The sequence below is a fragment of the Coloeus monedula genome, assembly GCF_965178545.1.
Source record: "Coloeus monedula genome assembly, chromosome: 21".
NCBI lineage: Eukaryota > Metazoa > Chordata > Aves > Passeriformes > Corvidae > Coloeus > Coloeus monedula.
The window spans coordinates 1,173,070-1,185,868 of NC_138801.1; the positions used below are offsets into that span (position 1 = coordinate 1,173,070).

General features: G+C 43.8%; 1 protein-coding gene across 2 annotated transcripts in view; it reads right to left on the reverse strand.

Annotated features, from left to right (window-relative positions):
* Positions 1 to 12,799, reverse strand: part of NEK6 (NIMA related kinase 6) — a 46,850-nt gene that overhangs the window by 22,366 nt on the left and 11,685 nt on the right. Inside the window, exons 2-3 of one of the 2 annotated variants that reach the window (XM_082295277.1) lie at positions 7,649 to 7,770; positions 182 to 322 (exon numbers count right to left, since the gene is read on the reverse strand). In XM_082295277.1, coding sequence (XP_082151403.1) covers positions 182 to 322; positions 7,649 to 7,741 — 234 coding nt within the window. In that variant the 5' untranslated portion in view covers positions 7,742 to 7,770. Of the gene's footprint in view, positions 1 to 181; positions 323 to 7,648; positions 7,774 to 12,799 lie in introns of both variants that reach the window. The other variant, XM_082295278.1, reaches the window with a different exon arrangement.

Here is a 12,799-nt window from a genome sequence, read left to right on the forward strand (position 1 = left end):
AAATAAATGTGAAATGGCAATACTGCTAGGTAATTCTGATTTGGACACAGGAGCCCACTGCAAGGCGATGAGGGACGAAGAGCCTGGAGGGCAGAGTTATCTGCCTCCAGGTCATCTGGCAGGCCCTTGAAACATTCCCATTCTGCTCTCAAAGCAGGAGACTCTGCACTGAAATGCTCACCTGGACTTTCTTCAGTGCCACAGGTTTCCTGTCCAGGAGACAAGTTGCTCTGTAAACTTCGCTGAATTGGCCTCGTCCGATCTTTTTCTCGATCTGAAAATCTGCCAAGGTGCAGCGATACGGGTACGACGTTAAATGTCTCTGTCAAAGGAAAGGCAGTCAGGGACCCGAAAGAGCCACTCAGCCCCTCCTGCTTTCACTGCTTGTGGACAAGGGTTTCACCTCGGCTGATGAGAATGGAGAACAGCCTGACCACAAATGCATGAATTCCTTGCAGATGCAGCAGTAACATAGGCTGGAGGAAGCCAAATGACTTCTCTAAAAAGGGAATTAAAGTCTTGCCTTCCGTGTAAGTAACTAATTAGTCCCAAACTGCTCTCCCTCGTTGCACAGCCTCTCATCAGCTCTGCCTGCCTGTGTCACCTGGGAGATGCCGATGCTGCAGCCAAGCAGTCCCAGGTAAACACCCAGGCAGGCAGGGAGACACAGCCTAATGAGGAGCACGGACTCCATGGACTGCAACTGCTCCCAAGAGCCCTTCTGGTCTCCTCTGTAATTAGCACGGCTGCCAAACAATGTTTAAAAAAGAAATTATGAAAATTAATTACTCAAAGTTACCACACGTGCCAAGCAGAACATCTTCAAGTTTCAGCATCTTGAGCCATTTCAGAGTTTGCATCAAATACCACAGAAAAAGAAGTTCCCAGCAGAGGCTGCGGGTGGGGAAGGGCTTCCAGGGATGAGCCATCACCTACAGCCCAACCCGGAGCAGCCACGCCCAGCACAAGTGGCCCGGGAGGGCTGCGTGTTTGAAGGAAAGACTATTGCTACCACTGTTGCTTCCTAATGCAGCAGGAGAGGGCCGGAATTGAGACTTAAAATGCAGGAAAAGCTTTCAGTCCAGCATTAGGACCTGCAGCTATTTCTGAAGGCAAGTCCCACAGAAAGAGGAAGGTAATTTCTCCAAGTGCTTCCTTCAAGCAGCTCAGGGCATGGTTCCCTTTAAGAACTCCTCGGTCTCCCCTACACTCTGGAATAAGTCACCAGCTATTAACTGCAATCAAAGTTTGGGTCAGCTCTCAGTGCTTGTGCTGCGCTTGGAATTATGCTGCATTCACAGAGATTAAAAACAAACAAACCAAAACTGAAGTCCAAAGATTCATTTCTCCAAGTCTGGCAGTGTACACTATGCAAGAAACTGGGAGCATCCTTTCAGTGATGAGGGAACAGGTATCCTACAGGTTATCAGATAAAGGGCAGAAGGCTAAAATTGTTTTGCTTTTTTGTTTACATGAGTCTTCCTCTAAATTACTAAATTATCACCAGAGTAAGGCAACACAGGATGAAAGCAGACAAGCAAATATTCCAATTAATCAGCCCCTGCAGCCTTCTCAGTTTAAACTGGTTGCAACCTCTCCTTGCAGGGAATCTGATAAACAGAACCACTCCTCAATACCTGTCACAGTGGATACTCAGCTCATTCCAGGCAGTGTAACAAACATCAGCTCCCCTGCGCTGTTTGCATGGCAGAGCCAGCAGAGTCCGCACACAGGGATTTTGTCCCATTTTCCTGGTTCCCACCAGGAACATCTCCACTTCCCAACTGTTTTACACATGAGCTGCTAAGCGAGTTCCTTGACCTGTACAGACAAACCACTTTCCCCAGACAAAACAAAGGTGTCAGCACATAAACCTACAAAGCACTTTTTCCTAGCTTAAAAATAGAAAGGAATCACAGCATTTCCTTCACCATGTCCATGTGCCTCCTGAGCTGTTCTTGAGCAGTAAGAAAGTCTGAGCAAAAGCTTTTTTAACTTGTAGTTACCATTCACAGTAGAAGCAGCACTTCTTAGAACATTTCACGAGGCAACTACTACAAAACTTTATTTTTCAGAAAGAAATCCACACTGAAATCAAGGACTTTCCACTTGCCCTTCTTAAATTGTGTGTGTTTACACCAAGAGTGCTTAAGTGTAAAACAATGTTTCAAGCATGTGCCAAGAAATACCTACCAACTTCTGAACTTGAAAACATAAATAAACATTAGGTAAGTGAGAGGAATGTGTCCCAGCCCCTTTGCCACGGGGAGCCCGGGAGCTGCTGGTGCTGGGGGTGATGCTGCCCATGCCTGGACACCTCTGCTGATGTGTTCTGGCACCACCAGGACTGCAGCTGCACATTTACATATGCAATGACCTAGATTTGCATGGGCTATCACAACCTATCAGACCTAATTAAAGTAACAGAGCTTTCAGAGAGGGCAGGAGATGTTTGATTACGGAACAAACCAGGAATCATCCTCAGGTGAGGCCAAACTGTACCAGAAAGCTCCCTATTGATCACAGGCTACTTTCCCTTATGTTCAAACTTAACCTTCTCTTGCTGTACTTGAATGTAAGCAGGAAGCTCTGCTAAGTACTGTTAGCACACAGAACACCTAGGAAATATCTGCCTTCTCAGAATAACCCCCTCTAGTCTGACCTTACTCACATTTCACTTATTTCATGATTTTTGACATGGGGGGCTCCACTGTTATCAAGTCCTTCCACAATTAACCACCACAATTTTTCAGAAAGCTGGCAAAGAACCAACCCCTATTCACTCAAACAACCCATGATCTTTACTTCTGCAAACCTCAGAGTTTTCATGTACAGGTATAAATTGTAATTGTAATAAGAGACCACCATCATCTTCAAACTTGTCCATTAAAAATACGCTTTCTCATTTCTAGGATGGATTCAGGCTCAGGTTTGCATAACTGCAGTAAAATTAAGCCCCTGCCTCTACAGATCAGGTGTCAAGGCCAACAATGGAGCTTAAATTAAAAAAAACCCAAACAAACAACTAAATAAAAAGAAGAAAAAATTAAATAAAAAGAAGAAAAACAACCAAGCAAAAAGAACCCTAACCACTAGGCACTATGAAAATTGGGCTGTTTGCACATTTCTGTTCCCAGGGCAGCTGTAGGAAGGGCACAGTCTGGGAAGAACTTGTTTTGAGACAAAGGCTGTTCTCTTCATCCACACAAGGAAGTGACATTCTTCTCCTACTCCATGGGGGAAAAAAAAGTCTAAGATTGAAGTCAAGTAATTCCTCATGCAAATAAAAAGGCCATTCATTTTTAAGAAGAAATGCAGAGATTATTCCAAGAACAAGCTCTTCTGGACATCTCTTCTGGCATGCATGTGCTCTGTGAGATGGAACCACTGGTGGCAGAGCACAAATTCCAAAGCTGGCAAAAGCAGGCAATGGCCAGTCCTTGTCACAGAACTTCAGGGGGAAGTTCACCAGGGCTTTTAGCCTCAAATTTTGAAGTGTTACAAGATCTTCTGCAAAACAGATTTGGTAAGGTTTCATAACACTAAAAAACCCCCAGTGAAATAAAAGCTTCAGTTATCTTGTACATACCAGAACAGATTCAGGAAAGGGCAAGGATTCCTGGGAGTCTCCACATCCCAGATTATAAAGGAACCCAAACACAGGGAAGGCAGAATTAGGGAAGTTCCTTGCTACAGACTTGCTCCTTGGATGCAGTTTGTACTTAACAACCCCCCATTCTGGGGGCTGTCACCTGTACAACTGGATATTCCATAGTTCCCTCCAAATCCTGCTCTTAGGACATGCAGGCAGGACACCTACACACCCTGAACACATTTTTTGTGTTTTATTTTTGTTCATGAGTAGCTGTCCAGAATTTGTTTTGGGATAGAGAAGAAGAAGAAAAAACTGTTCTGACTTTCAATGTCCAGAACAATTAGTGTTTGGCCAATAAATGTACCTCTTTGTAATTACTTAAGATCCAGAGAAAACCTGAACAGCCCCAAGAGAACTGTGGGGGCAGGTCTGCCTGCAGCCTCTAAACCCTTCTTCTGGGCCAAGGAGCACCCTAAGAGTGAAAACAAAAATATCATAAATACAACCCCACTGCAGAGCCAGGCCTGTCCCTCTGCTCCCCCAGAGGCACAGGAAATCCAAGGCTGAATGGGCTGAGAAAGGGAAATGTTCACTGCTAATTGCACAATATAGAAACCCAGAGTGCTAATGTTAATTAATAATAAAGTCAGTTGTTTTACTGCTGATTGGCATGTGGAAAACAGGCACCAGCCAGCTCTGCACAAAGGGCTACAGGCATTTAGAGTATTTGTAATCAACCTAAAAACTGTTAAGATTGGTTAACCAACAGTTAAAAAGTCAGACAGTACAATCTTCAGATGTCAATAAAAGCATCTTTCCTGTAGAGCCATGAAATGAAATATTCTTTAGAAGAGTAAAAACATACTCGCCCAATTAATTTTCTGAAATCTCATTAAAAAATTTAGCCAGACTAAGTCATACACTTCTGACCTGAATTTTAATTATCTTTACACTGGATATAAGGTTTTTCTGATATTTGCAATGCATCATTAATTTTAAAGGAATGGTTTCCTTGCTTCTAAAGTGCATACTTCATCTGAGTGACATTTACTGTAACTAATTTCACCTTTAAAAGACATCCGCAGTAGTGATGGGGGATCTCCAGCCCCTCCAGTAGAACATGCACACACATTATAAGCAATGATTTACTATCAGCATCAGTATTTCAAACCCTTTTAGTACGTCCAAAATTATACACCTGCCTGCATTCAATAACGCCTACCTGAAGAGAATTTTGCATACTTTGAGGCTAAAATTCCAGTGTGAATTTATGGGAACACATTAGAACAGACTGATTAAAGAAAGAACTTCTAAGCTCGCAAGAGATGAGGAAACTTCTAAAATATGGATAATCCTTTCAAACAGGTAGCCAAGTAATTATTGAAGAATACATCAGGTTTTTCAATTTGAGCTTCAAAATGAGACTACACAGTCATCATAAAATATCCTTCACTCAACCTGTTACCTGGAATTTAAAGTTTACTGAAGAATTGGCTTGAGTTTCAAAGTTTCAGCATCCCTGTCAGCACGAATGGGATCTATCCTGATATCCAGATATTCTGTACCTATCTAGACATTTGTACTATAACACGACAAGGAAAGAGAGAAATACCTTGGAAATAGTAGGACAAGGTGATATTCACAAAGAAATTAAAATTACCATAGAAATAATCTCTTAGCAGCTCTGCTAAGATGTGAGTATATAAAAGAGTTGTTTAAAAGTGAGTTATTGTGTTTATTTAGTATGAAAACTAAGTGAAAAATTACAACTCTATATTTTTATATCACTGATTTACTCCTAAATAATTTTTATTGCTTACTGCTATAAACACTAACTAATCTAGAGACTTAAATAATTAACACCTTCACTCTGGAACATTACTAGAAAATGCTCTCCCTCTTGCTGATGAACTTCCTTGGTGTATCTCTGGGCAGGTAAGAGAACCAAAAGCCAAAACTGTGATTTTATTGGACTTTTTCTTTTATTATTATTTGTATTACAGATAACTTCTAAATATCCAGCATTATTCAAAGGTTTCATCTTATTAACTAAACTACAGCAGTTAAAGATGGAAAGAAAAGCCTGACACACTTCCTCATATTCTGTACTGATGAGTTATAAAGCAGAAAAAACACCTCTGTCAGAACTGAAAAAAAAAAGAAGCTGTAGAAAGCAGCATAATTACAGGAAAAGCTCTGGGAAAGGAACACGTTGTTGCTCTGGTCTTTTGGGGGCTGGCACAGTAGTTTGGAATGAAAGGGATGGAAGGAAGGGAAGGCCATTCCATACCAAGCCCCCTCCTCATCCAAGACTCTCCGAACTCATGTTCTGGCTTTTTCTGCTGAAGTTTTTATCTCTGCCATTAACAACACTTCTCATAAGACCAGCTTCCCAAACCTCCCTCCCTTCCACAAACTATTACACAGCATGTCTGCATTACTCAGATTTTCAGAAGAAAGAAAGGATGCAATTTCAGATTCTTCCAGGTAAAAAGTACCAGAGATTTGAAAAATTATATATAAATATATTCCTGAAAGATGGAAAATCAGAAATATGTCATCAGCAACCCTATCATGCCACCAGTGTAAGGCCTCTAAACACAACCTTTTCTTCCATGCATTTTTTCCAGTTCCCTGGTAGACTGTATATTTTTGTTATTCAGGTCTTTTTATGTTATTTTGACAGCAAAACCAAAGGAAGTCTTCCTGCAATTCTAATTCCAAATTAGATCATTCTCAGAACAGTTTAATAGAGCCCTCCATTAACAGAACTTGGATATTACCAGAGTTGAGGGGAGGTTTCACTGAACAATGACCATACAGCAAAATGAGCCCACTCAGCATCAGCATCACAGCAGAACACTGATTATTAGCTACTAATTACACTTAACTATGTCATTACAAATTCTAACATGTGCTCCAAGATGCCATGAATGTATCTGCTGCACAGGAACACTTCCTAATCTTGTTCATGAAATAATTACAGGGGCACTATCCTGCCAAATGAGGCAGTAATTAACCCTAATTGCTCAAAATGCAACTGGCTAATTCTAGGAGATTAATCAAGGGGATTCAATTATTATTAAATGACTTAATATGACAAATTGCTGCATTAGGAGAGGGGGCTTTGCTCCACACCATGGTACTTTCCCAGCAGTGCATTCACTGCGTGCAGGAAACTCCCCCCTTAGCAGAGCCTGTGCTGGGCACTGGCAGAGCTCTCCCAAGGACCACTTCTTGCTCAGGGACCCTGGATCACCTCTGGACTGTACAGTGGGAATGACAAATGATCACCCCCAGCCCCTCCCTATGGTCACATCACACCACAGGTACAACCCTCTTCTTTCTGACAGCTTCCCAAGATGCTTTTGGTTTATTCCTTAAAATAACATAGGGGCAAAACTGAATTGCTCTGATCAACAGACAAACAGGCTGGAAAGGCAAGCAGCCAGAATTCACAAAATCCAAGTTTCATGATTACACAGACTGTGGGTTAATCCTGGTTTTAGCTGCCTTCTGCAGAAAGGCAGGAAGAGAGAGGAGCTGCTACAGTGAAACTTTATTACAGTATGGACAAAACATATTGCAGGATGGATTCCAGAGACTCACAGGGAGCCTACAGTTCCACGCAGAATGAGTTTTTTCTTTTATTTAGTGATTACTTCTCCAGCACTTATTATGAAACTATAAAAGGAGATAAAATACATTTATTCACTTACACAATCATCTATTTTACTTTGGCCTTTTCTTAAAAGAATCAAAGACAAGAGAATGCCAACACAGTACGTTTTCATAAGATGATTTAAAAACACTTGTTTTAAGCAAAATTCAAACTATTTCCTTTTTCTCTTATTACAATCAAAAAACTTGGTTCAGGAAACTCTGGCTGGCTGGCAGAATCCCAAACTGGGTATTCCCTAAAACTGCTATAACTGCACTAAAAACAAAAGAAGGGGGGGGCGAAGGCAGCTAAATGCTAAGAAATCAAGAGACCTTTATAGAATGAAGGTAAGAAAATACAGAGGGAGACAGATCAGAGACACCTGCACTTACCTGAGGATCATGCTGGAATTCCTGCCCTGGCAGCTTGCACAGAGGGTTGTTCTGGTCCCCTAGATGATGAGGATGGTTGTGCTGCCCTTCCATGGTATCATACCAAACTCTGTCTCTCGCTTCTGCTGGAGGCAAAAGAAAGGGAGAGGTTGGTCTCTCACTGCCCGGCCGGCGTGGGAAGAGAGGAACTCTGGGCTGTGCCAACAAGTGGCTGCAGCAGCCAGCGGGAGGCCGAGTCCTGCCCTTCCCCTGGGCTGACTCACACAGCTCGGACACAACCCCGGGCTCTGACAGAGCAGAGCTGCTGCTGAAAGGGCCCAGCAACAGGCCAGAGCCACCCTCTTCCAGAGAGTACCCAACAAAACCACCAGGATCACAGCTACTGCTGGTGGTGTTTCACAGTAAATAAAGGAGCAGAAAACGGGTTTATTCGGTCAGTGGTTTGTTATCTACTAAAGACACTGCTTTTGTCACCTGTAACAGTAGCTACTGCCACTTCCCCAAAGACGGAAGGTCCCCAGTCACGTAGGGGACATGCAAAAAGGTCAGCACATCTCCATTTGTGAAACAAAAATTTAAAAGTCCCTCCAGACTGTTGCTGCTTTCTTTGGTCAAAGACAACAAAAATTCACCCACAGTCTTTCTTTCCTACCCCCAAATTACAAGCTTTCATTGGCAAGACACAGGAAGCAGGAGCTAGAAACCTTATTGGATTCAATGAGGCTGAAGTGTTATAGGAACAACAGAGAAACAAACTCCATGCATGAATTCCTTTGCTGAAGCTCCAGGCTGGCCCAACACAGCAATCGGAAATGAAAGTCTGCTCCCCTTCAAAAATGGTACCAGAACATGCAGGAGTTGTAAAGAGCTGCCCATCAGGGAGCTGAGACATTCCAGTGCTGGAACAACACTGTGATCCCAGATTAACTAATTCTCCTCTGGCACAGGGCTGCACACACACTTCAGGAACACCTGAAATGTGTGGCCAACAGTGACAGGGCAGCTGTGGGCTTCAGGCTGAACAGCTCTCAGACACCTCCTCTGCCTGTAGAGGCAGAAGAGACTGAACATACCCAGATTTTCCAGCCCTTCTAGAAAACAAAACCCATACTTGAGCTATTTGTGTTCAAGCCTGACTTGCAGACAAACTCTGGTAGTTCTGTCAGCTGCTCAGGGAACCAGGAGTGGATCACAGCACTCCCTGCTCCACGCCAGCTCTGGGGCCGAGCAAAGTTAGGCCCCAAAATACAGTCACAGCATTTACAGAACACCCACAATAAATACACTCATGTCCCTTCCCCACAAAGGGCCATACACAGGTTTTGGTTATCCCTTACCCACACCCTCTGTCATTCTGAGTTGTACCATTCCTGTCCTTGGCACTGACTGAAGCCTAATGGTGACAAGGGAAGATTTAGTGGCCAACACAAGCATTTGCAGAAACTTATTTCAAGAGTTTTGGCAAGTATTCACTCAGTGAAACAACACAACCTGACCTCATTAGTGTATTAATAGTGCATGCCTGGTACTTGGGCAATGACTAAGTCTTAATTTAAAATACAAAGGTATTTTAAATATTTGTGGGAGTGGGGGAGAAAATATGATGCAGAAGAATTTCTGCAGCAAGTAGTGCTCAATTCTTTTAACAGTTGTCTGTGAAATAGGCCTTTAGCTCTGGCAGATCCTTCCCAACACCAGCTACCATAACACAGGTGGAAAGCAGAGACAAGCTCTTCTTGTGTCTCAAGCAAATGAGCTTTCACTCTAACAAACAGTCACTAGACAAAAGAGCTGCAGTTCCTGCTACGTTAAACAGGTGAACACACGGGTTGCTCTCAACAAAAATAGTTTTTCAAAGTCAGTACCATGAAACTCCAGTGGAAGAAGGTATGTTAGTATGAAGAAGTTTGATTTCAAGATTTTTTTAGTCTCAAGCATCTATAGGTTTATAAGCAACCAGGTGAAAATACTTAGATAAAACTATGTCTCTTAATAGCGACATTAAAGTGCCCTATGAAATTCCTACCTTATGCTACACTGCTGGAACTATCCTAATTATTTTATTATTCAAGATTTGGAGAAAGGCTGTTTACTTGAAGGGAGAGCAACATGTTCTCTCTCTTCCAAGTCCACATGCACAGAGCAAACGCTGGTTCCAACACTTGGCTGCTCAGCCCTGAGCTCCACAGAAACCCAGACATCCCACATTCCCAGCCCCAACACGGAGACACATCTGGGCAGTGCCACATGAAGTGTCCACAGTCTAACACTGATCAAACTGTGCATCCACTGTCCCCTGCCTTCAGAAGGTCTAATGCTCAAAGAAAGGGAAGGGATTCACTTCTGAACATGGGAACCTGAACAATCTGATCACGCCCCAGTCTGGGCACTCCCAATGGAACTGTCACTCTCTGGCCATAAGGAAACTCAAGGAGCAAATCCCTTGCTGTGAGGGACCATCAGAGGCAGGCAGTTCAGAGCCCAGGAGAGCCCACCTGCCACGAGCAGGGACAGGCCAGGGGCAGGATCTGCACTCAGGCAGTGCTTGCTTGAAGAGCTACAGCTGGAAGCAGAGGAAGGAGTAAGAACAAAATAGCAGCTTTGAAAAGAGATCCAGCAGAGCTCACATGACAGCACCGAGCCCGCTGACACCTCGGGACAGCATGTCCTGCCCCAGGCTGTCAGCTTGGCTATTCCGGGCTCTTGGCACTGGACAGGGAGAGGGAAGGGGAATCCCCAGGAAGGGGCTTCACAGAGGATCTTCAAATAGCAGCCAGCAACATGAAGGCACTGCACTGCATCAGAAAAGGTACAAGGTACACTCTTAACACTGGCACGTTTTTACTTAACATTGTCTTAGCTCTGTTCTTTTCCTTCTCAAGTGACAGGCTTTTATTCCTGCTTCCAAATTTCCTACGTAGTTCTGCAGTATCACACATTTTCAAACTGAGTCTTGACTATGACTGTAAATCAAAACATCTTTAAATTGCATGAAGCATCACATATCTTTCCAGAAAGTGAATAAAAGAATAGGATGATCATTACCATCACGGGAAATGCGACCACAACCCACGTGGAATGAGCTGCTCCTTCTCCCAAACTACTGTCACCCTTTCTGCTGTACAGTTATTACTCCATGCAGCAGCACTCACAGGTAACCTGGGGTTTTTCCAAATACAGGGGAAAAAAAAACCTCTTGTGCAGTCAGCTCCCCTGCCACAACCCCAGCTGCAATTCCTCTCTGGGTACCTGAGTGTACTTACGCCTCATCTCTGACACCTAATCAGTAGAGAGCAGAACACAAAACCCCATCGAACCCGTAGTACCTTGCAGGAACCTGACAGGTGGAATTCTCAGGGCAGAACAGCCCAGGGCACTTGGTAGCAAAGGCCAGGATCATTAGTTACGAGACACTCATTAAGGAGCAGAACCTCATCAGCATCCTGGCATTCAGTCCCAGCCGCCCTGGTGCCCCGGGTGCTCCTCGGTGAAGCAGCTGTGACCAGTCTGATCGGGTATCACCATGTGTCTCGGGATGCCTCCAACTCAACTGCAGGCCAAATTATTTGCTCCCAGATGTATAATCAACATGACAGGACCGTGCACCTCTCAAGCAGGCAGCAAAGCAGCAGCTTGTGCGCAGTGTTACAACCATTTTCTGTACCAGCACTTTTCACCTTCCTGCAAGACACACCAGCTGCTCCGTGTGCCCAGCGCTCAGCCCTGCTGCTGCCCACCACACACACATCTACACACACACAGATATATGTAACTGAGTGTTAAAGCATGCATATGTAACATATATAAATCTGCTTTCCCACTCAGTTACTGTATGCCTCTCATATCCTCTCGCTACACAGGGACTTGTGGGGGGAGCCAAGCAGCTCTGTTTGGGTACCTTGTGTAAAACAAATCAAAACAAAATGGCAAGTCTTGCGTAGTTCCTGAAATCCACAAGCTGACGAAAACCAATCAAGTACATGACTTAACCTTCTGCACAAATGTCCATCTTTTACCGCACACGGGGAGTTGTCAGGGACCGAAATGCAGCAGCGCACACCCAGCAGGCTCCCGGCCGGCTGCGATATCCGCAGGGATGCGCTGCCCTGGCAGCCCGGCTGCTGCTCCCCTCAGAGCCCCTGTGCTGCTTGCTGCAGGATCCCCAAAGACTGGGGCAATGCAAACTGTTTTACAGAATAAACACAACCACATCAGCACCACTTTCTCCCTCTCTACCGCCCAATAATATTCTTCCTCTTCCTTGCTCATAAAATAAATCTGCCAGGATACTCTATGAGATTACCTATATATTTAAATGATGATCTGGGCTTATGATTACATTATCACTGTGGTTCAGGGTACGTGCTCTGGAGAAGGCAGCCCAGTCCTAGGAGAGTATTATTTTCGAGTGACTTTTATTGTCCATTACCTTACACCACTTCTGTCACAGCTATGATGTCTGGTAGGAATAGTTCACAACAGAAATATCTTTGTCGTTAGTATTCTCATTGCAATTTAGTCAGATCAACCTTTAAATCTCATCCATCATACTGAAGAGCTTTGGCAAAGCAAGCACAGTAATATATGCTTCCATGCAAAACCTAATTACAGGCTAGGTTAAAAAGCCTACCCTGTTCCTTCTGCAGTGCAAGGTGACAGGAAATCCTGAGCATCCCTTGGTTTCTCACTCTCCCTTTTTGCTGGTGAAGTGCGTAACCCGTTCATTACAGCAGACTGATTCTGTCTGGCACATGACAAACTTACTTGAACCTAACAATTAAACTTCTGACAGCATTTCCAAAAGCAGAGAGTATTTACTGTAAATGCCTGACAATTTTTTTCCTCTCTGCTCATCTCTCTCAACAGTCACCTTATGATGACTGGAAATTACCATAAGCAAATAGCAGTCTAACATCCAAAAAACCCCTCATGTTAATGTGAAATACACACCTGCCAACACTGAAAAAAATATGAATATGAATGTTAAAGGAAACAACACGAGGAGCGGCACTGAAATGCTTGAGGAGAGAACACTGCAAGAGCACAGTTAGAGAATGTGATTCAGTAAAAAACTGCCCAGCAAGAGCTGCCTGTGGAGGGTGATGGTCATGGCATGGCCACCCCTGCCTTGTGAGAAAGTCTGGGGCCTCT